Raw genomic sequence first — 26,335 nt, 5'->3', positions numbered from 1 at the left:
CTCTTAAGTATGGTTTTTCTTTCGTTTTGAAGTTCCGGACAGAGACACAGTAGGTGCATAATGTTCTCCTCCCCAGATTTACATACCCTACACAATGTGCCCTCTTCTGGTTTTATCCAAGGTGGTAAATGGCATAATCCCGGCAGTAATCCAAATCGTGCTTTTGTGAGGATTTGTTTGTTTTTCAGTGACCATGACGATTCCAAGTATTGCTGTACCTTCTTTTTTGAAAATCCGTTTATTATTGGCCATGCATGTTTTCTTTTTGCAAATGTATCTTTGTCTATCAGCAATAGATCATCAGTTGTTTTGTTGATAACTTTTTTAAATGATTCCTGGGTTGTTGTAGTTTCCCAGATCGGCATTGCACCAAATTCTTCTAGCACTGTTTTTAAATATTTCCAGGCCTGCAATTTCCTTTTTTCACGTATTTACTGCCATTATAGCTGGGACTTTTGGTTGTCATGGTCATTTTTTATTCTGTTCCATACTTTAATAGTTTGACCTTTTCTTGCATACAACTAGTTATTTAGGCCAAATTCTGCCTTACTTGGGCTTGGGATGCGTTATTAGGCCAGCCGAATAAGGGTTGTAAACGTTTTTGAGACCGCATTATTATTGATCACAGCATCTTTTCCATTTAGGGCCTCACTACTGTATGTTAAAGTAGGCAGCAATTTTGCCGATATTACCTTTAGGAAGGGACGATAAGTCAGATCGCTTATTGATTTCTGTATAATCCTAAATGCTGCTGTCAAAGGGTTTGCTTTTCTGCAAATGTCAAGTTTTTGAGGGGGAAAGTTTCCATTGTCATTGAATAAAACACCCAGATATTTATAAACTTCTGCTTGTTCTAATTGTACTTTTTCCAAAAAACATTTAAAATTGCGTTTAAGTCTTGAATTGTTTGTAATATCCATAACTTTAGTCTTTGTTTCGTTTATTACCATCCCATTTTCTCTTGAATTCAATGATATTCGATTGATTAGCCGTTGTAAACCCACTTTTGTATGACTAAAGAGCAAAACATAATCTGCGTATAGCAAATTTGATATTTGTTTGTTAGCTAATTTAGGCGGTTGTGCATTTATTTCATTCAGTGCATCTGTAAGATCAGCTAAGAACAGGTTAAAAAGTAGTGGGGCCAATACGCACCCTTGCTTAAGGCCTCCTGTCGTTTATATTTCGTTAGTTAATGTCAGACCGACCCCCATCCGCACTCTGACCCAGGTATCGGTATGCAGGAGTTGAATCAATTTTAGCATCAAACTTCCGGTCATCTTCCTTGGTGATGAAACCCTGACGTCTACACCTGCAACCTTACCACCCCCAACCGCCCTAAACTCAGACACCTGTCTCCACCCTCCCTCCAGTGATTACCCATGACACTGAGCCTTTTCACCCTTGGGTGTAAACTCAGAGATCACCCCCCTGCCTTGGTGATAAATCCACAAATCCACTCCCCTCACCATCCCCCACACACACCCTGTCTCTAGTAGTAAAGCCATCATTCGCCCCCTCTCCTGGTGATACCCGTCGAGATACCCCGCTCTCAGGGTCAGTATCCAACATCTGCACTCTCCCGTTCAAAAGAGCAGACTCCGTTTCTCCTGCTAGTCTCAGCTGGTAAAATAGTTCAGAGGTTTAATGCGCCTGCTGCGTAGGTATTTGGGTAAAACACATTTAAATTTCGTGATATCCAATTCTGCCTCTTTTCGAGTTAAAAAAAAAAGTACCGCGGAGTAACAATAACAATAGTTATTCAAGAACAACTGCACCGATGCTGTGCAACAATCAACTGTTCATAATTCAATGTTGACAGATATCCGAAGGACCTGAATATTGTTTGGTCAATTTGTGATGGATCCACAGAAACTGTCTTGTAATGAGTTTTCAGGGCGCTCCTGATCCAGAACATAGCTGTGACCTCATGTTTAAATCTCTTTCAGATCACGGACGCCTCACGGCTCGAGGCGGGCTCTCTGTAACCTGCTGCTGCCCACCGCTGACCTTGTACTTCTGAAGTCCGGGAGATGGAAATATCCCAAAAGTCACCAAAGCTTTACTTGGAATAAATTTGAATAAACACTCGTCACTGGATAATAATCCTTGTGAAATGGATACCAAGAAATGACAGAACTGAAACCATCGTATCTCACCAAGAAATTGATAAAAGACATCAATATCTCAGTAGCACACCAGACCAAGGCAAACATATCTCACCAATACATCAAAGTCATCAATGGATCGCTAAGACATCAGGATAAGTCAATAATATCTCAGCACGATATTAAACCAAGTCAACAATATCTCAGCACGATATTAAACCAAGTCAATAATATCGCAGCATGATATTAAACCAAGTCAATAAGTTCTCAGCATATTAAACCAAGTCAATAATATCTCAGCATGTTATTAAACCAAGTCAATAAGTTCTCAGCATGATATTTAATCAAGTCAATAATATCGCAGCATGATATTGAACCAAGTCAATAATATCTCAAGAGAATATTAAACCAAGTCAATGACTTCTCAGCATAATATTAAACTAGCTCATCACTATCTGAAACCAAGTCACAAATATCTAATGAAGACATCTAACTTAAACATCTATATTTCAGCCAGATATCAAACTATGCTGTTAATTTCTCTCAAAGACATCAAACCAAATCATTAACAGCTCATCAGGACATTCATCTATGCAAATTTCAGCAGAAATCCCCAATTCTGCCGAAAATCAATCAACAAAGAACACTTATTTCCTTAAGGTCTTGCTAACTTTGAGGATTTGTTTACATGTATTCCTACAATTCAATATTAAAGAGACAGAACTAAGCAGACTCAACTGTGGTCAACAATAAATATTGCATGGAAGTCCCCATGTAGTCAGCCACTGAAGAAGAACAACTTCATGTGTCGCTCGTACATTATAAGTCTCACGCCGTGAAGTTCAGTCTCATGAAGTGAAGGTCAGTCTCACTTTTAGCCGGTCTTAGTTATCGTAATAACTTTAGATAAATCGTACATCTGCGCATTGTCAGATTTCTCCTAAAACATTTTCTTAACTGTGGAAACATATCTTACTTGTGAGACTCTTAGATCACGAGAGCGCCGCATTTCTGAGTAAGACCTCGTCGCAACTCTTGATGTCAATCTGGTGGCAAGTCAATTGAAGCATATATACGATTTGTGCAGTTGATTGTGAATCGTCCTATCTAGTTGGCAGAAGATTATTTGTCAGCAAGTGATAGAAGGGTTTCATCTCAAGAAAGTTTTGGTAACAACAGAAAAATCCATCATGTTTGCCTCAAAGAAAGGCATTTTGGGCAACCTCAATCACATCCGCCTGCAGCATGTCTCACTTGGGTTGCACCTCTCACTTCGGCCCGAAATGCAGGAAGGCCCCATTACCAGAGCCCCATCGGACACCGAGGAGCATACAGCAGGCTGCCAGCACTGCCGAGAAGAGACCACTGGCAACTTCGAAGTGGACGCCAATTCCAACAACACAGCTGCGCAGTGTCGATGTTGCGAGTCCCACTCACACCAGCTGCTGAAGTCAGGTCTCCTGAACGAGCCACCGTCCTGCGTGGAGAACATAGCTGATCACAAGGAGGAGGCTACGTCCCCTTCGGATGGTGCCTTGAGCCCCTTGTCAGTTTCATCATCCATCAGCAGTTGCTCCGACTTCACCTTGGAAGACACCCCCGTCTCTTTCTACTGCAGGGAGTTTCTCAGCGATGGTATCCCGTCTCCAGAAAACCAGCCTGACATCATACCTTTGGAAGACAGTACCTTCAATGCCAACTCCCCGACGAGCGAGCAGGCTCAGCTCAGTCGCCCATCTGAAGACACATGCTCAAGTCCCGATCCATTGGAGGTGGATCAGCCGTGCTATTTAAACATAGAAAAGGAGGAGGAAAAATTATACCATGACCGCCTTAACTCAGAACCCAGTGGTGTCTTTTTGGAAACATCAGAAGGACCACGGCACAAAAAGATTGAGGAAGAAATGTACTCACACTGCAACACAATATCAGCTCTTCAAGACCAGAGTAGCCCCATTCTTCCAAAACCTATTAAAGAGCAGGACACTACTCCCAACAAGATTGCCAAGCCCAGGTCCATTGTTGACCAGAAATGCCTCCACATGCCAAGGATTGCACCAGTATCTCAAGTTCGGAAAGAAGAAAAAGGAAAGACTACTCTGGAGGATCTTTTTGGTGAAGCAGAAGTTCCACAAACAAAATGTTGGAGCTCTCGGCCCAGCGTCTTGGAGCAAACTCAGGAAGGGCGACCTGGTGATACGAAGAAGAACATTACATCATTCCATGAGCTGGCTCAGCGGAGGAAACGGACCACCACTGGCACCAACCCACAGCCAGCGAAGAAAGACAGGAGTGATTGGCTCATCACCTTCTCGCCCGATACAGAACTTCCGCCGGTCAATGAGCTGACCAGCTCCGTTTTGTACCAACGATATGAGAGGATTGATCCTCCATCTTCTAAGCAGGCAAAGCCAGAAGAGCACGGTCAGAACGGAGTAACAACGTTCAAAGAGCTACGGTTTCGTAGCACCCTAAACAAGCAGAGCACCCAGCAAGGTAAAGGTCAAGGGGCCTGGGAGCCAATGGACCAGTGTGGCACTCAAAGGACAGCGACGAGGAGGACCGAACCCAACATGAACATCCATTTAAGCTCTGATAGTAATGAACCATCCATTAGGGACCTGTTGCCATACTTCAAAGGACCCCTTCCCGCCCATGTGGAAGCAAAGCATAGGAGGGGGCCATCGCGTCATAGTCTCCAGCCCATTGCCGAGAGTCACTTTGGTGGAACAGAGGCTTCCTGGAAAGACGGCTTAGCGGAAGAATCTGCGATTCCATCGGGACGGAGGTCCATGGCCCCTGCCGATGACCCATGCAGCCGAGGAAAAGCCGATGGTGGGGACAGACACAGTAAAGAAGGTAAGTGATCTGTGGCCTCCCACACCGCAACTGTTTATCTTGGTTGGGGGTAACTGACATTGGCCCACATATGGTGCAAACGCCAGATTTCAGGATAAGCGTTAACTTTGTAAATAATTCCCATTTGGATCCACTGTATGTAAACATATCTACTCTTTAAGTATACATTTTTTATTTACATGTGATAACCGTGAGAAACTATCCCACACCATGTCGCAATTCTTTTACTACAAATTTTGTGGGGATATATTTTTGCACACCCTTAACATTTTACTGACATTGCACCAATGTACACCTCAATGTTTCTGCACAAAGGAAGAAGTGTAACTAAGTCAGTAGCTGCCAGATACTGGAATTACACCCATTTGCACGGTTAATTTTTCGAATGAAAAAAGTGGGGAATTTATCCAATTTGCTTTGTTAGGGTTCATTCTAACAGATGGAGGTATGGACACTGAGTAGAGAAAATGTTACCCAATGTGATGTATTCAATTTTCAAACAAGGAAATATAGATTCAGTCTTAAAGAAGAAAGCTATCCCAAAATTTCAGTTGACTGATTAGCTAGCTTTACACATACGGCACTCTGCAAAGCCTTGTTGTGCACTAATAACATGGGGGGAATGCTTACAATTTAAACAGGTAAGCGGTTCTGTACCACCTCCTGTTTGACATGGATTCCTGCTCCCGCTCACCACACAGGAAGTCCATTCGGCGGCAAGTCAGGCTAAGCTTCCTGGTTGATCTTTTTTTTTTCAAACGGATGTACTTCCAGGTTGGCAACAATTAAAACCCAAGTTCAGTAAAAAGATATTTGGATGGAGTTTACCAAAAAATCCAGGTGAACGTGATTCACACACAAGAGCTAATGCTATCATCCTTGCAAATAGTGTTGCTAAGTCATACTATGTTGACAGGGCACCAATTCTCCAAGTCAGTGAATTCTGAGATTCCAAGACTTGGTTGGCTTAAACTGATTCAGTTCGGCTAGCACACCTGAAATAAAATGACCATTTAGATAAGGAAAGTGAGAGATCTCTGAGGAAGAAACAACTAGGGATCATAATTTGGCAGCCTATGGTACAACATATGGAGATGTTGGTTTGAAAATCAATTGTTTTTGATTGTCTTCGTTCTCCTTTCTTTTTGCTGTTTTAATGTTATTCATGTTTTGGTGCTACTATCCGTAACTGTGTAACATTCTTACATCAATGATTTAAATGATTGATTTATAAATAATATATGTTATTAACTGAACAATAAAGAAATTTAAAAAAAAGAAAAGAAAAAGGAAAATGAGATACAGGAAGCATGGTGTACAATTGGCATTGAGTGGCCAAACTCCTATTGCCTCACTGTCTCTTTTCATAGTCCTAGTCAGTTCTGAAGAGGTGGCTTCCAACTCTGTGAAAAGATGCAGATGACCAATAAAATAGAAAAATAGTCTTGAGTGGCTGCCCACCTTCTACTTAAGGGTCTAACAATAGCGGTCAGCCTACCCTGACGCTTCCTATTTTATTTCAACCTCATCTGGATCTAAAGTGGACGAGTTCTAAGTGTTGTTTTGGACTCCATTTATCCTCTTCTGCTGATTTGTGTGGAGTGAGTTGGAGGTTCCTAGTGTTCGGTCAGTTTTCCCCAGCCCCATTTGGCAAGACCCGACAGGGATCTGAAATGGCAACAAGCGGTGGAAGCTGATCAGGCATCTGCAAGTGATGATCAAGTATAAAATGTATATGGGTGCCTAGATGATTCCTGATGTTCAGAGATGGCCATGCTTTTCAGGATCCTGCAGTGCATGTGATCATTGGGAGATCCAGTGCTTACCATGGATTAAAGAAATGGATTGTTGCACTTCCTTAATCATAATCTGGCTATGCGGAAACCTTGATGGTCGTAAGGGTGGCCATGTGCATGTCTTCTGAGGGAGCTGTGTCTTGGCTCCCCACATGAATTCTGAGCACACCTTACATTTTGGCAAGCACATAGAAACTGATGTGTATACACTGTGAAGACACAAAATTGAGTTGCGCTAGTGTGTGCAGTGATGCAATTTATCATGGCCACTCCAAAGCATAAGAGTGCTTCCAAAAAGACTTGTGGCAGTCTCCTCTGCCTCATCCGGGTCCCACTCTTCTTTGAGAAACCACGATCAAACTTCTGGGAAAGACGCTGCGGTATGGCCTTAAGAGAAGATAAAGAGATTAATCGCTGAAATATTATCAGTTCACATGAAGAGGAACTTGGCCACCAAAAATCAGGACCAAGGCTCTTCTGAGTCCTCCTGGGATACTGATGTGGATGAGGAAAAGGAGGCTGGAGAAGAGGGTTGTACTGTGCTGCTGGAAAAGAAAGGGAAACTATATCATTGGATGTTTGCATCTTTCTGTCCTCAGAGAGTTATAGAGGTCATGGACCTTCCAGGGTCTGCTCCTAGTAACCTTCTCCCTGAGTAGAATTGAGTCAAGTTGAACATCAAGCTCAAAAAGGCTTGGCAATCCACTGAGGACACCTTGACTTTATGCTGTGAGGTCGCAGTTCATTGCAAACGGCTTTTGTGCAGTCGATAAAGCTGCTGGGGAATCGGTTATCTGAGCTATGCCGCCATTGGCAAGGGACCGCTGGCTGGAGGTCACCTTAATGATTTCCAGGCGGCTTAGGAAAACTCTCCCTTCGATTCCTGGGTGGTAGAATTAATCATATTGAGTAACTGCATCACTTTGACCTCCTTCCTATCAGCCTTAGGTTAAACAAACCAAGTTGTTCTCTGGCGGAAGCAGTGAGGTTTACAGTTCTGGAAAGCATCAGGACTCTGGGTGATGAAGAGTGAGATTGGCCAAGTGCTGGAGAGGTCTCTCAGTATGTGTCAAACCAAGTTCAAGGTTCCCAGAGAGTCAGGGCAACTAAAGACAAGTAAAAGGCATCAAGAGGGTGAACACCTTTGTCAAAGTCATCATTTTCCAGATGGAAATTGCTACAATGGACAATCGTATTGATACTTTTAGGGGACTTTCTTGTAATCTTTGTTTTGAAGTCCCAGCAAATCTGAGAATTATAATTTCCTTAAGTTTACAGTCCATAAATAAATGTAGCAGTTTGTAGTCCTTCCGTCCGGCCTGTAGTTCCCACTGTGTGTTCAAGACGAAGGACCCTAGTGGAGTCCCACGCATTCCAGAGGATGGTCCCTACATGCTACACCCGGGAACACATGAAGGAAGTAAAGCAGAGGTCTATCAATGGCTTTCTCACCACCTGGAAAATGTCTCAGATAAATTCAGCCCAGGATCTAATGTTTGTAGGTGCCAGATTTCGACTAACTTCAGAAGGTCTAGCTCAAGATGTATTGTCTGTAGGAGCAAGATTCCAGACAAACTTTGGAATTTCAATAAACTTCAGAAGATCCAGCTCAGGATCTAGTGTTTGTAGGAGTAAGATTCCAGACAAACTTTGGAATTTCAATAAACTTCAGAAGATCCAGCTCAGGATCTAGTGTTTGTAGGAGTAAGATTCCAGACAAACTTTGGAATTTCAATAAACTTCAGAAGATCCAGCTCAGGATCTAGTGTTTGTAGGAGTAAGATTACAGACAAACTTGGGAATTTTGACAAACTTTGGAAGATCCAGCTCAGGATGTAGTGTTCGTGGGAGCCAGATTCTGGACAAACTTCGGGTAACTCTTTCTCTCCCAAAAGACAGGGCTGTACTGCATAGGCATTATCTAACAGCTCTTCTCCAGTGTAATCAGTCAAGATACTTGCTCACGATGCCTAAGCGAGCAGCATCCTGAGTTCCAGATAAGGTTTGGATCAAATTCACGACTGTCGGCAAGGGTGGTTGCTCCCAGGCAGTCTCAGTTGTTGATGCTTCCTCGTGTTTCACTGCCATAGGTTATAACTACACACTCCAGCAGTCGTATTTGAAGGACAATATTAATTAAGGATAGGTGGGATCTATTTAACTAATCGTGGTCTTCCAACTGGAAAAAGACACCTTTTCAGGGCTTTTCAGTACTTCAGTACTTCTGCTCTGGAATCTTTACACTTGTTACCGGTTTCAAAGAGGAGCTGTTTTAAGTATCTTTTTTATGCACGCAGAGACTTTTATGAAACTGGCCCTAGCTACCTTCGCCAAAAATTAATCTGCAGAGTGGAAACCTAAGTTTCATTGATGTTTCTTGACTGGTGGTACCCAGGTTTACGTGTAAATGCATTAGAGGAAGATATTTTTCTTTTACAACTCTCCACACTTACCACTACGTTGTTTATCCTGTATGTACGCCCCCTGGCTAATATCGTTCACTCACATGGGCTTGCCCTAGTGTCATATGCTGAAGACACTCACGTCATCCTGGCCCTCACACCTAATATCACTCAAACTACCTCCCAACTAAACTCCTGCCTCAAGGAGGTCACAGACTGGATGTCCAGCAGTAGGCCTACGCTTAATCGTAATAAAACAGAGGTGCTGGTGGTAGGAAATGATAGTTCTGGGTGGCAGAACTCTCATGGCCAGATCTCCCTAAGCGTGCCCAAGTATAAAAAGCGTAGGCGTCTGGATAGGCGATAAGCTTACAATGGCGACACATCTTCAAAAATTGGCAGGCTCATGCTTTGGTATTTTAAGATCTTTAAGAACATTCTTGCTGATGCTACCTTTCCCCACTATAAGGAGAGTGGTGCAGAGTCTTATAAACTCTCATCTTGATTATGGCAACTCCCTCATCTTGGGAGCCTAAAATATGTGACCAAAAGGCTCCAAGTGGTGCAAAATGCCATTGCAAGAATTCTTCAAAACCTACTGAAGCATCAATCAGCCAGACCAACCCTTGCAGCTCTGCACCGGCTTCCATTCAGCGGTGGCTCCTCCGCCATGGCAGAGGACTGTCGCCCCACCTGCCAGCAGCCAAAAAAATGAAAAATAAAATGATAATAAACCCTTATTTATTATTGTTTTATTTTTTCTCTCAGAGCCAAGGCTTGGGGGCGGGGCCACGGTGATGACAGGCTGGTGGAGGAGTGGTTGCACTGCTACTCAATACGTATGACGGTTTGGCCGGCCGTCTCTCCAAGTCGAGCTGCATTGGAGAGAGCAGGCACAGGCTCCCAGTCTAACTGGGAGCGCAAATCATTGGCGCTCAGGTCAATCCTAATGCTGCTTTTAGCAGCATGAAAGCAGCGTCAGGATTGGCCGCAATGCATTCTGGGAGCCTGTGCCTGCAAAAGAGAGGGGCGCGATGCAGCAGGTAAATGTTTTTTAATTTTTTATTTGTCTCATCTATCCGTCCCCTCTCCTCCCCCGCCCCGCCCTCTATCAACACACCGGCCGCTACTGATTCCAATTAAAAAAATAATTAAATTCAAGGCTCTTTGTATTGCACACTGGGCCACCTATGGAAAAATCCCACCTATTATTAAATCCCGGCTTACCCCTTACCTTCCAGGAGGGGCCTTGGCTCTAGCAACCAAGGACCTTTGATGGTGCCTAAAATCAAAAGAGCATGATGTGGAGGCCACTCTTTTGCATTCCTCACCTCCAAACTCTGGAATGCTTTTCTGGCTTCCCTTAGAAGTCAGCGTCAGAAGCCTGCTACAGGAAAATCCGAACAACTCACCTTTTCTAAATGTGGTTTGAGGAAATGGTTCATCTCAGTTTCATGGAGGGGCTGTTCTGCATCTAGCGCTGGGAAGGACCATCTGGGTAGCCAAGCGCTATATAAGTACAACTGAATTGAACTGAATTGAATCTTGCGTGAATGTCAACATCTTTGACTTTTCCTTAAGGTTTTAAAAACCAGGCTTTATCCATAATAGATTTCTATTCTATTTCCTTCATTTACAGTCCTTTATTTAGGAGTGCCTCAACACCCTACAGGTATCTGAGCGCTTTATAAATCTATTAACATAACATAACAACATAACTTCTGACCTGCATTTGGCAGAATGTTAACTTCCAAGAGTGGTGATCGAATATGTTATTTGGCAAGCAGTGTCTGGCTCTAAGTTTCAAGCAGCTCTTGTGTATCAGTTGGGGACTTGATGGGATTGCATCTATTAAATCGAATCAAGACCCTTATCAGGCAGCAGAGAATGTTCAGACATACAGACAGAGGGCCACAGAGGATCCTCTCTTCAGGCAGACACACACAACACCTCACCACCCTACACTTCTCAGTCATTTGGGGTCGCAAAGAGTGTTTTTTGTATTATGTTATAACAGTATTTTTGCAAACATCTTGAAACTTTGGCAGAAAATGTGGCCTAGTAGGTAGAGCTGCTGACTTTGGAGCTGTGGAGCAAGTTTGAATCCTGTGATCCTGTGTACACAACTTAATCTCCCTGAGCATACATTTAAAAATAAAATATTCTGGTTCTGCAGTATCCAGAGCCTGGCTTGCATTAAAAACATAGCATTCTACAATTCCTTGGCCTCTATTTATATTTGGGATGTTGTTTGGGCAGGCTGGCACCCCAAGGGGGCAAACTTGGGACTATGATGTTGGAACCTCCCACATAACTGGTGCCAGTGTTATTGGCAGGCCAGGAGTTAGCTTTAGGGAGTGCCTGCCATGCGGTGGTTGGTTCCACCTTCAGCTTAACCTGCGTGAGGTGTTACATCACTCTTGTGCTCCAGTAGCAGTGTCAGAGCATCTGCAGGAATGGAATGTGGAGCACTTGGAACTTTCCAATTGCCAGAGGTGCAGTTCATGTAAAGTAGGGCACCGAAATACATTCCACACCTTGGAAGAAGCAGTGTCAGCCCTTTCACGCCCTAGTTCTGCTCTTTCGCTTCTCTGCAGAGATCAGGTTGGGTTTTAACACAAGCGGTTACAGGTACATCACCAGGTCTACCCTTGAGCATCAGTTTCAGGGACAAAACAGGCAAACTCCCTGCCGCATCCTTTATGGAGTAAACAACACTTACTGAAATTTAGAAAGCTTTTAAAAATCCTGCTTTTTAATTATTGGCAGTCTTCCTTTTGAATCATGCTCTCATAATGGTTTTAGTATTCTTGTTGTGGTCAGTTATGTCTGAGACGTTTTCCCTCTCTCTCTCTCTCTCTCTCTCTCTCTCTCTCTCTCTCTCTTGCTCTCTCTCTCTTGCTCTCTCTCGCTCTCGCTCTCTCCCTCTCTCGCTCTCCCTCCCTCTCTCGCTCTCTCTCTCCCTCCCTCTCTTTCTCTCTCGCTCTCTCTCGCTTTTTCTCTCTCTATCTCTCTCTTTCTCTTTCTCTCTGTCTCTTTCTCTCTCTCTTTCTCTGTCCCTCTTTCTTTCTCTCTCTCTTTTTCTTTCTCTCTTTTTCTCTCTCTATCTCTCTCTTTCTCTTTCTCTCTGTCTCTTTCTCTCTCTCTTTTTCTCTCTCTCTTCCTCTTTCTCTCTCTCTCTCTTTCTTTCCCTCTTTTTCTCTCTGTCTCTCTCTCTTGTTCTCTCTCTTTTTCTCTCTCTATCTTTCTGTTCTCTTTTTCTCTCTCCCTGTCTTTTTCTCTATTTCTCTCTCCCTGTCTTTTTCTCTCTCTCTCTTGTTCTCCCTCTCTCTGTCTTTCTCTCTCTCTCTCTTTCTCTCTCTCTCTTTTTTTTTCTCTCTAGCTCTCTTTTTCTCTTCTTTCTGTTTCTATATATCCCAACCTCTTTCTTCATCTCTCTGCCTACCTCTCCTTCTGACTGTGGTCCTGACTTAGATCACGGTGGAGGGGAGTACTCCGTCACAACCGTGATGGATATCCCACCGCCGTATTACGATTCCCATAGGATATAATAGGATCATAATACGGCGCCCGCGATATCCGTCACGTTTGTGACGGAGTAACCCCGTCAGTCAAACATTAAAGCAGACCCTCTGTTTCTTTCCACTCTGTGACATGTTAAGGATTTTTGTTTCAACTGTTTTTGTGTAACTCTTATTACCCCAATTTTGAACGTTTAACATATAGTTCAATATTGTTTGGCATCATGCGGGCTTGAATTAGCAGAAAATGGGTAATAAAATTCAAAGTTATTCCGAGCATCGGCTGCCAAATAGGTCTTGTATGGTGCCCCATAAATCCTTAATATCACACTAGGTTAAGTTGGTCTTCACTGCACCAAAAATCCTTTCAGAGGTGAGCTAAACAACAAGTAGACTAACATAAAATGCCTTGAGAGGTGGCAAGGGGCTGGGATGGCCGATGCTCTGGAGAGATCTGGTGAGGGTGGCACTGGTAATGGAACCCCCATACTTTACCATATATGCAGGTTGGGTGGGTGGCAACTATAAGCAGCTACAGATAAAGGGGGATCAGTCTTTGGGCCACCAGATCTGCGATCGAGCGAGAAGTCTGATGGGAAGTCAGTGAGACCTCCATCTCAACCCAATCTCTACCAACCAATCATAACCTCAAGAGGCCCATGAACTCTGTTGTAGCAGATTTTTCTCCAGCACACTATTCCATATGGGAGTGGATTATGCACTTTTTCTTTTATTTATATTCAGGGGGCCTGATTTACAAAGGTAACTTACACTTTTGAATAATTTACACAATCAATCAATCATAAACTTTATTCTATTTGACAGGCAAATCGTAAAACCAAATAAATTACAATTCATACGATAAAATATGTCATGGAATAGAGATACTTCATTTAAGTAAAATACACAAAATCATTAAAAAGATGCTAAATCCAATAAAAACCACGAGAAGGGCAAACAAAAAACGAAACCAGTTAAATTACACTTTGAAGTATGTTAACTACTTTTCAGTATTCACAAACTCGCACTGTAAATTTACTACGAAAGGGCAAGTTAAATCTCTCCTCCCCTTGTGTAAAGCAATTGGCTTACTCTTGTGTGAGTCTCTCCCTAAACCCTCCGTGACCGCCCCATAACCGCTCTTATCCTCCCTAGTCCCTTCCTCTTTTGGAGTAAGTCTTCCCCTTTTTGCACCTACTCCCTCCAGCCCCACCCACATTTACTACTAAAATGTATACTTACGTGTGCGGGGATTCCGCAGTCAGGGAGTAGAACTCTGCACACAAGTATAGGTAATGTGGAAGGTGTAAACTCTGCATGTGACACTGGACGCTCCTGCAGTAGTGCAGAGATGTTTAGCCTGGGTGTATGCTGACACGGCATGCCCCTGCAGTAATAAAGAGATGTTTAATCTGGGGCAATGCTGACACTCTTGCAGTAGTAAAGAGAGGTTACTGTTGGGGTTGTGCTGACACTACATGTCCTGCAGTAGCAGAGATACTTACTCTGGGTTCATGCTGACACGGCACGCTCCTGCAGTAGTGCAGTGATGTTTAATCTGGGTTTATAATGACACAGCATGCTTCTGCAGGGGTACAGAGACGTTTAGTCGGGGTGCATGCTGACACGGCACGCTCCTGCAGTAGTACAGTAATGTTTAGTCGGGGTGCATGCTGACTCGGCGTGCTTCTAGAGGGGTACAGAGACGTTTAGTCGGGGTGCATGCTGACACGGCACGCTCCTGCAGTAGTACAGTAATGTTTAGTCGGGTGCATGCTGACTCGGCGTGCTCCTACAGTAGCAGATATCTTTAATCTGGGTGCATGCTGACACAGCATGCTCGTACAGTAGCAGCGATGTTTCATCTGGGTTTATTTGGACTCAGCATGCTCCTGCAGGGGTTCAGAGATGTTTAATCTGGGTGCATGCTGACACAGCATGCTCGTACAATAGAGATGTTTAGTCTGGGTGCATGCTGACACAGGAGCCTCCTGCAGTAGCAGAGATGTTTAGTCTGGGTGCATGCTGACACAGGAGCCTCCTGCAATAGTGCAGAGATGTTTAGTATGGGTGCATGCTGACACAGCAGGCTCCTGCAGTTGCAGAGATGTTTAGTCTGGGTGCATACTGACACAGGAGCCTCCTGCAATAGTGCAGAGATGTTTAATCTGTGTGCATGCTGACACAGCATGCTCCTGCAGTTGCAGAGATGTTTAGTCTGGGTGGATGCTGACACAGCAGGCTCCTGCAGTAGCAGAGAAGTTTAGTCTGGATGCATGCTGACACAGCAGGCTCCTGCAGTTGCAGAGATGTTTAGTCTGGGTGCATGCTGACACAGGAGCCTCCTGCAATAGTGCAGAGATGTTTAATCTGTGTGCATGCTGACACAGCAGGCTCCTGCAGTTGCACAGATGTTTAGTCTGGGTGCATGCCGACACAGGAGCCTCCTGCAGTAGTGTAGAGATGTTTAATCTGGGTGCATGCTGACACAGCAGGCTCCTGCAGTTGCAGAGATGTTTAGTCTGGGTGCATGCTGACACAGGAGCCTCCTGCAGTAGTGCAGAGATGTTTAATCTGGGTGCATGCTGACACAGCAGGCTCCTGCAGTTGCAGAGATGTTTCATCTGGGTGCACGCTGACACAGGAGCCTCCTGTAGTAGTGCAGAGATGTTTAATCTGGGTGCACGCTGACACAGGAGCGTCCTGCAGTAGTGCAGAGATGTTTAATCTGTGTGCACGCTGACACAGGAGCCTCCTGTAGTAGCAGAGATTTTAATCTGTGTGCATGCTGACACAGCAGGCTCCTGCAGTTGCAGAGATGTTTAATATGGGTGCATGCTGACACAGGAACCTCCTGCAGTATTGCAGAGATGTTTAGTCTTGGTACATGCTGACACAGCAGGCTCCTGCAGTTGCAAAGATGTTAAATCTGGGCGCATGCTGACACAGCAGGCTCCTGCAGTTGCAGAGATGTTTAATCTGGGTGCACGCTGACACAGGAGCCTCCTGTAGTAGCAGAGATTTTAATCTGTGTGCATGCTGACACAGCAGGCTCCTGCAGTTGCAGAGATGTTTAATATGGGTGCATGCGGACACAGCATGCTCCTGCAGTTGCAGAGATGTTTAATCTGGGTGCATGCTGACACAGGAACCTCCTGCAGTATTGCAGAGATGTTTAGCCTGGGTGGGTGCTGACACAGGAACCTCCTGCAGTATTGCAGAGATGTTTAGCCTGGGTGGATGCTGACTCAGGATCCTCCTGCAGTATTGCAGAGATGTTTAGTCTGGGTGCACGCTGACACAGGAACCTCCTGCAGTAGTGCAGAGATGTTTAATCTGGGTGCATGCTGACACAGGAACGTCCTGCAGTAGTGCAGAGATGTTTAATCTAGGTACATGCTGACACAGGAACCTCCTGCAGTATTGCAGAGATGTTTAGCCTGGGTGGATGCTGACACAGGAACCTCCTGCAGTATTGCAGAGATGTTTAGTCTGGGTGCATGCTGACACAGGAACCTCCTGCAGTAGTGCAGAGATGTTTAGTCTGGGTGCATGCTGACACAGGCCTCCCGCAGTAGTGCAGAGATGTTTAATCTGGGTACATGCTGACACAGGAACCTCCTGCAGTAGTACAGAGATGTTTAGTCTGGGTGCATGCTGACACAGGAACCTCCTGCAGTATTGCTGAGATGTTTAGTCTGGGTGCACGCTGACACAGGCCTCCTGCAGTAGTGCAGAGATGTTTAATCTGGGTACATGCTGACACAGGAACCTCCTGCAGTAGTGCAGGGATGTTTAATCTGGGTGCATGCTGACACAGGAACCACCTGCAGTAGTGCAGAGATGTTTAATATGGGTGCATGCTGACACAGGAGCCTCCTGCAGTAGTGCAGAGATGTTTAATCTGGGTGCATGCTGACACAGGAACCTCCTGCAGTATTGCAGAGATGTTTAGTCTGGGTGCATGCTGACACAGGAACCTCCTGCAGTAGTGCAGATATGTTTAGTCTGGGTGCATGCTGACACAGGCCTCCTGCAGTAGGGAAGAGATGTTTAATCTGGGTTCATGCTGACACATGAACCCCCTGCAGTATTGCAGAGATGTTTATTCTGGGTACATGCTGACACAGGAGCCTCCTGCAGTAGTACAGAGATGTTTAATCTGGGTGCACGCTGACACAGGAGCCTCCTGTAGTAGCAGAGATTTTAATCTGTGTGCATGCTGACACAGCAGGCTCCTGCAGTTGCAAAGATGTTAAATCTGGGCGCATGCTGACACAGCAGGCTCCTGCAGTAACAGAGATGTTTAATCTGGGTGCATGCTGACACAGAAACCTCCTGCAGTATTGCAGAGATGTTTAGTCTGGGTGCATGCTGACACAGGAACCTCCTGCAGTAGTGCAGAGATGTTTAGACTGGGTGCATGCTGACACAGCAGGCTCCTGCAGTTGCAGAGATGTTTAATCTGGGTGCATGCTGACACAGGAACCTCCTGCAGTATTGCAGAGATCTTTAGCCTGGGTGGATGCTGACACAGGAACCTCCTGCAGTATTGCAGAGATGTTTAGCCTGGGTGGATGCTGACACAGGATCCTCCTGCAGTATTGCAGAGATGTTTAGTCTGGGTGCATGCTTACACAGGAACCTCCTGCAGTAGTGCAGAGATGTTTAATCTGGGTGCATGCTGACACAGGAACCTCCTGCAGTAGTGCAGAGATGTTTAATCTGGGTACATGCTGACACAGGAACCTCCTGCAGTATTGCAGAGATGTTTAGCCTGGGTGGATGCTGACACAGGAACCTCCTGCAGTATTGCAGAGATGTTTAGTCTGGGTGCATGCTGACACAGGAACCTCCTGCAGTAGTGCAGAGATGTTTAATCTGGGTACATGCTGACACAGGAACCTCCTGCAGTAGTACAGAGATGTTTAGTCTGGGTGCATGCTGACACAGGAACCTCCTGCAGTAATGCTGAGATGTTTAGTCTGGGTGCATGCTGACACAGGCCTCCTGCAGTAGTGCAGAGATGTTTAATCTGGGTACATGCTGACACGGGAACCTCCTGCAGTAGTGCAGGGATGTTTAATCTGGGTGCATGCTGACACAGGAACCTCCTGCAGTAGTGCAGAGATGTTTAGTCTGGGTGCATGCTGACACAGACCTCCTGCAGTATTGCAGAGATGTTTAATCTGGGTACATGCTGACACAGGAACCTCCTGCAGTATTGCTGAGATGTTTAGTCTGGGTTCATGCTGACACTGGCCTCCTGCAGTAGTGCAGAGATGTTTAGTCTGGGTGCATGCTGACACAGGCCTCCTGCAGTAGTGCAGATATGTTTAATCTGGGTACATGCTGACACAGGAACCTCCTGCAGTTGTGCAGAGATGTTTAATCTGGGTACATGCTGACACAGGAACCTCCTGCAGTTGCAGAGATGTTTAGTCTGGGTGCATGCTGACACAGGAACCTCCTGCAGTAGTGCAGCAATGTTTAATATGGGTACATGCTGACACAGGAACCTCCTGCAGTAGTGCAGAAATGTTTAATATGGGTACATGCTGACACAGGAACCTCCTGCAGTAGTGCAGAGATGTTTAGTCTGGGTGCATGCTGACACAGGCCTCCTGCAGTAGTGCAGAGATGTTTAATCTGGCTACATGCTGACACAGGAACCTACTGCAGTAGTACAGAGATGTTTAGTCTGGGTGCATGCTGACACAGGAACCTCCTGCAGTATTGCTGAGATGTTTAGTCTGGGTGCATGCTGACACAGGCCTCCTGCAGTAGTGCAGAGATGTTTACTCTGGGTACATGCTGATACAGGAACCTCCTGCAGTAGTGCAGGGATGTTTAATCTGGGTGCATGCTGACACAGGAACCTCCTGCAGTAGTGCAGAGATGTTTAGTCTGGGTGCATGCTGACACAGACCTCCTGCAGTATTGCAGAGATGTTTAATCTGGGTACATGCTGACACAGGAACCTCCTGCAGTATTGCTGAGATGTTTAGTCTGGGTTCATGCTGACACTGGCCTCCTGCAGTAGTGCAGAGATGTTTAGTCTGGGTGCATGCTGACACAGGCCTCCCGCAGTAGTGCAGAGATGTTTAGTCTGGGTGCATGCTGACACAGACCTCCTGCAGTATTGCAGAGATGTTTAATCTGGGTATATACTGACACAGGAACCTCCTGCAGTATTGCTGAGATGTTTAGTCTGGGTTCATGCTGACACTGGCCTCCTGCAGTAGTGCAGAGATGTTTAGTCTGGGTGCATGCTGACACAGGCCTCCTGCAGTAGTGCAGAGATGTTTAATCTGGGTACATGCTGACACAGGAACCTCCTGCAGTAGTGCGGAAATGTTTAATATGGGTACATGCTGACGCAGGAGCCTCTTGCAGTTGTGCAGAGATGATTAGAGAGGCTTCCTTCCGGGTTTATGCTGACACAGCATGCTCCCGCTTTGGTTCAGGGATGCTTGGAGCTGTGTCTGGGGCTGTGCTAACTCAGCATGCTGCTGCCTTCGTGCCTAATAACAAAGAGCTGTCCCCATACCCAAGGTCCTAATGAATCACCATGCCCCTGCTTTGGTGCAGGGGCGCTTGAAGCTGCATCTGGGCTCATGCTGACACAGTATAATCATCCTTCAGTGCAGGGATGATTGAAGCTGCTTCTGAGCTCATGTTGACACAGCATGATCTTGCTTCAGGGCACAATAGAGGTGACTTCTACACTTGCCCAATATCTTGCTGAATCACCAAGTTTTCTGCATTGATGCATCAATGGATGGAGCTGAGACTAGCTTAGTGCCTCCTAAAAATTCTAGAGTACCTGCTGCCTGACCTTCTCATGCTGTGGTGAAAGAATGCTAAGAGTTGTCCTGTGCCTTGTTGGATGCTCACTCAGCATGCTGACGGTTTGGTGTATAGAAGATAAGAGTTGTCCTTGTGCATTGGCTATTGCGGATGCACCACATCCTTTGCTGAAACAGGGTGTAAGGAGCTGCTCTGCGCTTTTGCTTTGTCAGCATCCTCCAATTTGGTGTAGGGATACTATGGGTTGTGCTTATACATGGGCATGCTGTCATGCATTACGTTCTGCCAAGTAGTAGCATCTCCTCATGATGTCTCCTACTGGGTGAGTATGTGCCTGTTTTGATGCAAGGGTGCAGTAGTATTAATTTGGTTAGGGATGAAGTTGATTCAGAATGTGGATGCTTGGATGCAAGGGAGCCAGGAGTAGTCTTTTGGTTAGGGACCAAGCCGATGCAGCATGCTCCTAGTCTGATGCAAGTGTTCCAGGATTAGCTGTTTCGTTAGTGCCCAAGCCGATGCAGCATGCTCCTAGTCTGATGCAAGTGTTCCAGGATTAGTTATTTCGTTAGTGCCCAAGCCGATGCAGCATGCTCCTAGTCTGATGCAAGTGTTCCAGGATTAGCTGTTTCGTTAGTGCCCAAGCCGACTCAGCATACTCCTAGTCTGATGCAAGTGTTCCAGGATTAGTTGTTTCGTTAGTGCCCAAGCCGACTCAGCATGCTCCTAGTCTGATGCAAGTGTTCCAGGATTAGTTGTTTCGTTAATGCCCAAGCCGACTCAGCATGCTACTAGTCTGATGCAAGTGTTCCAGGATTAGTTGTTTCGTTAGTGCCCAAGCCGACTCAGCATGCTCCTAGTCTGATGCGAGTGTTCCAGGATTAGTTTTTTCGTTAGTGCCCAAGCCGACTCAGCATGCTCCTAGTCTGATGCAAGTGTTCCAGGATTAGTTGTTTCGTTAGTGCCCAAGCCGACTCAGCATGCTCCTAGTCTGATGCAAGTGTTCCAGGATTAGTTGTTTCGTTAGTGCCCAAGACGACTCAGCATGCTCCTAGTCTGATGCAAGTGTTCCAGGATTAGTTGTTTCGTTAGTGCCCAAGCCGACTCAGCATGCTCCTAGTCTGATGCAAGTGTTCCAGGATTAGTTGTTTCATTAGTGCCCAAGCCGACGCAGCATGCTCCTAGTCTGATGCAAGTGTTCCACAATTAGCTGTTTCATTAGTGCCCAAGCCGACTCAGCATACTCCTATTCTGATGCAAGTGTTCCAGGATTAGTTGTTTCGTTAGTGCCCAAGCCGACTCAGCATGCTCCTAGTCTGATGCAAGTGTTCCAGGATTAGTTGTTTCGTTAGTGCCCAAGCCGACTCAGCATGCTCCTAGTCTGATGCATGTGTTCCAGGATTAGTTGTTTCGTTAGTGCCCAAGCCGACTCAGCATGCTCCTAGTCTGATGCAAGTGTTCCAGGATTAGTTGTTTCGTTAGTGCCCAAGCCGACTCAGCATGCTCCTAGTCTGATGCAAGTGTTCCAGGATTAGTTGTTTCGTTAGTGCCCAAGCCGACTCAGCATGCTCCTAGTCTGATGCATGTGTTCCAGGATTAGTTGTTTCGTTAGTGCCCAAGCCGACTCAGTATGCTCCTAGTCTGATGCAAGTGTTCCAGGATTAGTTGTTTCGTTAGTGCCCAAGCCGACTCAGCATGCTCCTAGTCTGATGCAAGTGTTCCAGGATTAGTTGTTTCGTTAGTGCCCAAGCCGACTCAGCATGCTCCTAGTCTGATGCAAGTGTTCCAGGATTAGTTGTTTCGTTAGTGCCCAAACCGACTCAGCATACTCCTAGTCTGATGCAAGTGTTCCAGGATTAGTTGTTTCGTTAGTGCCCAAGCCGACGCAGCATGCTCCTAGTCTGATGCAAGTGTTCACGATTAGCTGTTTCGTTAGTGCCCAAGCCGACTCAGCATACTCCTAGTCTGATGCAAGTGTTCCAGGATTAGCTGTTTCGTTAGTGCCCAAGCCGACTCAGCATGCTCCTAGTCTGATGCAAGTGTTCCAGGATTAGTTGTTTCGTTAGTGCCCAAGCCGACTCAGCATACTCCTAGTCTGATGCAAGTGTTCCAGGATTAGCTGTTTCGTTAGTGCCCAAGCCGACTCAGCATGCTCCTAGTCTGATGCAAGTGTTCCAGGATTAGTTGTTTCGTTAGTGCCCAAGCCGACTCAGCATACTCCTAGTCTGATGCAAGTGTTCCAGGATTAGCTGTTTCGTTAGTGCCCAAGCCGACTCAGCATGCTCCTAGTCTGATGCATGTGTTCCAGGATTAGTTGTTTCGTTAGTGCCCAAGCCGACTCAGTATGCTCCTAGTCTGATGCAAGTGTTCCAGGATTAGTTGTTTCGTTAAGACCCAAGCCGACTCAGCATGCTCCTAGTCTGATGCAAGTGTTCCAGGATTAGTTGTTTCGTTAGTGCCCAAGCCGACTCAGCATGCTACTAGTCTGATGCAAGTGTTCCAGGATTTGTTGTTTCGTTAGTGCCCAAGCCGACTCAGCATGCTCCTAGTCTGATGCAAGTGTTCCAGGATTAGTTGTTTCGTTAGTGCCCAAGCCGACTCAGCATGCTCCTAGTCTGATGCATGTGTTCCAGGATTAGTTGTTTCGTTAGTGCCCAAGCCGACTCAGTATGCTCCTAGTCTGATGCAAGTGTTCCAGGATTAGTTGTTTCGTTAGTGCCCAAGCCGACTCAGCATGCTCCTAGTCTGATGCAAGTGTTCCAGGATTAGTTGTTTCGTTAGTGCCCAAGCCGATGCAGCATGCTCCTAGTCTGATGCAAGTGTTCCAGGATTAGCTGTTTCGTTAGTGCCCAAGCCGTCTCAGCATACTCCTAGTCTAATGCAAGTGTTCCAGGATTAGTTGTTTCGTTAGTGCCCAAGCTGACTCAGCATGCTCCTAGTCTGATGCAAGTGTTCCAGGATTAGTTGTTTCGTTAGTGCCCAAGCCGACTCAGCATGCTCCTAGTCTGATGCATGTGTTCCAGGATTAGTTGTTTCGTTAGTGCCCAAGCAGACTCAGTATGCTCCTAGTCTGATGCAAGTGTTCCAAGATTAGTTGTTTCGTTAGTGCCCAAGCCGACTCAGCATGCTCCTAGTCTGATGCAAGTGTTCCAGGATTAGTTGTTTCGTTAGTGCCCAAGCCGACTCAGCATGCTCCTAGTCTGATGCATGTGTTCCAGGATTAGTTGTTTTGTTAGTGCCCAAGCCGACTCAGCATGCTACTAGTCTGATGCAAGTGTTCCAGGATTAGTTGTTTCGTTAGTGCCCAAGCCGACGCAGCATGCTCCTAGTCTGATGCAAGTGTTCCAGGATTAGTTGTTTCGTTAGTGCCCAAGCCGACTCAGCGTGCTCCTAGTCTGATGCACGTGTTCCAGGATTAGTTGTTTCGTTAGTGCCCAAGCCGACTCTGCATGCTCCTAGTCTGATGCAAGTGTTCCAGGATTAGTTGTTTCGTTAGTGCCCAAGCCGACTCAGCATGCTCCTAGGCTGATGCACGTGTTCCAGGATTAGTTGTTTCGTTAGTGCCCAAGCCGACGCAGCATGCTCCTAGTCTGATGCAAGTGTTCCGCGATTAGCTGTTTCGTTAGTGCCCAAGCCGACTCCGCATACTCCTAGTCTGATGCAAGTGTTCCAGGATTAGTTGTTTCGTTAGTGCCCAAGCCGACTCAGCATGCTCCTAGTCTGATGCAAGTGTTCCAGGATTAGTTGTTTCGTTAGTGCCCAAGCCGACTCAGCATGCTCCTAGTCTGATGCATGTGTTCCAGGATTAGTTGTTTCGTTAGTGCCCAAGCCGACTCAGTATGCTCCTAGTCTGATGCAAGTGTTCCAGGATTAGTTGTTTCGTTAGTGCCCAAGCCGACTCAGTATGCTCCTAGTCTGATGCAAGTGTTCCAGGATTAGTTGTTTCATTAGTGCCCAAGCCGACTCAGCATGCTCCTAGTCTGATGCAAGTGTTCCAGGATTAGTTGTTTCGTTAGTGCCTAAGCCGATGCAGCATGCTCCTAGTCTGATGCAAGTGTAGCAGGATTAGCTGTTTCGTTAGTGCCCAAGCCATCTCAGCATACTCCTAGTCTGATGCAAGTGTTCCAGGATTAGTTGTTTCGTTAGTGCCCAAGCCGACTCAGCATGCTCCTAGTCTGATGCAAGTGTTCCAGGATTAGTTGTTTCGTTAGTGCCCAAGCCGACTCAGCATGCTCCTAGTCTGATGCATGTGTTCCAGGATTAGTTGTTTCGTTAGTGCCCAAGCCGACTCAGTATGCTCCTAGTCTGATGCAAGTGTTCCAAGATTAGTTGTTTCGTTAGTGCCCAAGCCGACTCAGCATGCTCCTAGTCTGATACAAGTGTTCCAGGATTAGTTGTTTCGTTAGTACCCAACTCGACTCAGCATGCTCCTAGTCTGATGCATGTGTTCCAGGATTAGTTGTTTCATTAGTGCCCAAGCCGACTCAGCATGCTCCTAGTCTGATGCAAGTGTTCCAGGATTAGTTGTTTCGTTAGTGCCCAAGCCAACTCAGCGTGCTCCTAGTCTGATGCACGTGTTCCAGGATTAGTTGTTTCGTTAGTGCCCAAGCCGACTCTGCATGCTCCTAGTCTGATGCAAGTGTTCCAGGATTAGTTGTTTTGTTAGTGCCCAAGCCGACTCAGCATGCTCCTAGGCTGATGCACGTGTTCCAGGATTAGTTGTTTCGTTAGTGCCCAAGCCGACGCAGCATGCTCCTAGTCTGATGCAAGTGTTCCACGATTAGCTGTTTCGTTAGTGCCCAAGCCGACTCAGCATACTCCTAGTCTGATGCAAGTGTTCCAGGATTAGTTGTTTCGTTAGTGCCCAAGCCGACTCAGCATGCTCCTAGTCTGATGCAAGTGTTCCAGGATTAGTTGTTTCGTTAGTGCCCAAGCCGACTCAGCATGCTCCTAGTCTGATGCAAGTGTAGCAGGATTAGCTGTTTCGTTAGTGCCCAAGCCGTCTCAGCATACTCCTAGTCTGATGCAAGTGTTCCAGGATTAGTTGTTTCGTTAGTGCCCAAGCCGACTCAGCATGCTCCTAGTCTGATGCAAGTGTTCCAGGATTAGTTGTTTCGTTAGTGCCCAAGCCGACTCAGCATGCTCCTAGTCTGATGCATGTGTTCCAGGATTAGTTGTTTCGTTAGTGCCCAAGCCGACTCAGTATGCTCCTAGTCTGATGCAAGTGTTCCAAGATTAGTTGTTTCGTTAGTGCCCAAGCCGACTCAGCATGCTCCTAGTCTGATGCAAGTGTTCCAGGATTAGTTGTTTCGTTAGTACCCAAGCCAACTCAGCATGCTCCTAGTCTGATGTATGTGTTCCAGGATTAGTTGTTTCATTAGTGCCCAAGCCGACTCAGCATGCTCCTAGTCTGATGCAAGTGTTCCAGGATTAGTTGTTTCGTTAGTGCCCAAGACAACTCAGCGTGCTCCTAGTCTGATGCACGTGTTCCAGGATTAGTTGTTTCGTTAGTGCCCAAGCCGACTCTGCATGCTCCTAGTCTAATGCAAGTGTTCCAGGATTAGTTGTTTTGTTAGTGCCCAAGCCGACTCAGCATGCTCCTAGGCTGATGCACGTTTTCCAGGATTAGTTGTTTCGTTAGTGCCCAAGCCGACGCAGCATGCTCCTAGTCTGATGCAAGTGTTCCACGATTAGCTGTTTCGTTAGTGCCCAAGCCGACTCAGCATACTCCTAGTCTGATGCAAGTGTTCCAGGATTAGTTGTTTCGTTAGTGCCCAAGCCGACTCAGCATGCTCCTAGTCTGATACAAGTGTTCCAGGATTAGTTGTTTCGTTAGTGCCCAAGCCGACTCAGCATGCTCCTAGTCTGATGCATGTGTTCCAGGATTAGTTGTTTTGTTAGTGCCCAAGCCGACTCAGTATGCTCCTAGTCTGATGCAAGTGTTCCAGGATTAGTTGTTTCGTTAATGCCCAAGCCGACTCAGCATGCTCCTAGTCTGATGCAAGTGTTCCAGGTTTAGTTGTTTCGTTAGTGCCCAAGCCGACTCAGCATGCTCCTAGTCTGATGCATGTGTTCCAGGATTAGTTGTTTCGTTAGTGCCCAAGCCGACTCAGTATGCTCCTAGTCTGATGCAAGTGTTCCAGGATTAGTTGTTTCGTTAGTGCCCAAGCCGACTCAGCATGCTCCTAGTCTGATGCAAGTGTTCCAGGATTAGTTGTTTCGTTAGTGCCCAAGCCGACTCAGCATGCTCCTAGTCTGATGCAAGTGTTCCAGGATTAGTTGTTTCGTTAGTGCCCAAGCCGACTCAGCATACTCCTAGTCTGATGCAAGTGTTCCAGGATTAGTTGTTTCGTTAGTGCCCAAGCCGACGCAGCATGCTCCTAGTCTGATGCAAGTGTTCCACGATTAGCTGTTTCGTTAGTGCCCAAGCCGACTCAGCATACTCCTAGTCTGATGCAAGTGTTCCAGGATTAGTTGTTTCGTTAGTGCCCAAGCCGACTCAGCATGCTCCTAGTCTGATGCATGTGTTCCAGGATTAGTTGTTTCGTTAGTGCCCAAGCCGACTCAGTATGCTCCTAGTCTGATGCAAGTGTTCCAGGATTAGTTGTTTCGTTAGTGCCCAAGCCGACTCAGCATGCTCCTAGTCTGATGCAAGTGTTCCAGGATTAGTTGTTTCGTTAGTGCCCAAGCCGACTCAGCATGCTCCTAGTCTGATGCAAGTGTTCCAGGATTAGCTGTTTCGTTAGTGCCCAAGCCGACTCAGCATGCTCCTAGTCTGATGCATGTATTCCAGGATTAGTTGTTTCGTTAGTGCCCAAGCCGACTCAGCATGCTCCTAGTCT

General features: G+C 46.1%; 1 protein-coding gene across 2 annotated transcripts in view; it reads left to right on the top strand.

Moving 5' to 3' along the window:
* The first annotated feature begins 2,025 nt into the window (after positions 1-2,025).
* RUSC1 (RUN and SH3 domain containing 1) overlaps positions 2,026-26,335 on the top strand; it is a 210,664-nt gene continuing 186,354 nt past the window's right edge. The window contains exon 1 of one of the 2 annotated variants that reach the window (XM_078669581.1): positions 2,026-4,967. In XM_078669581.1, the coding sequence (XP_078525707.1) occupies positions 3,299-4,967 (1,669 nt within the window). In that variant the 5' untranslated portion in view covers positions 2,026-3,298. The remainder of the gene's footprint in view (positions 4,968-26,335) is intronic. The other variant, XM_078669580.1, reaches the window with a different exon arrangement.

Source organism: Lissotriton helveticus, chromosome 12 (assembly GCF_964261635.1).
Source record: "Lissotriton helveticus chromosome 12, aLisHel1.1, whole genome shotgun sequence".
NCBI classification, from domain to species: Eukaryota; Metazoa; Chordata; class Amphibia; order Caudata; family Salamandridae; genus Lissotriton; species Lissotriton helveticus.
This window is presented reverse-complemented; position numbering and strand designations above follow the sequence as displayed.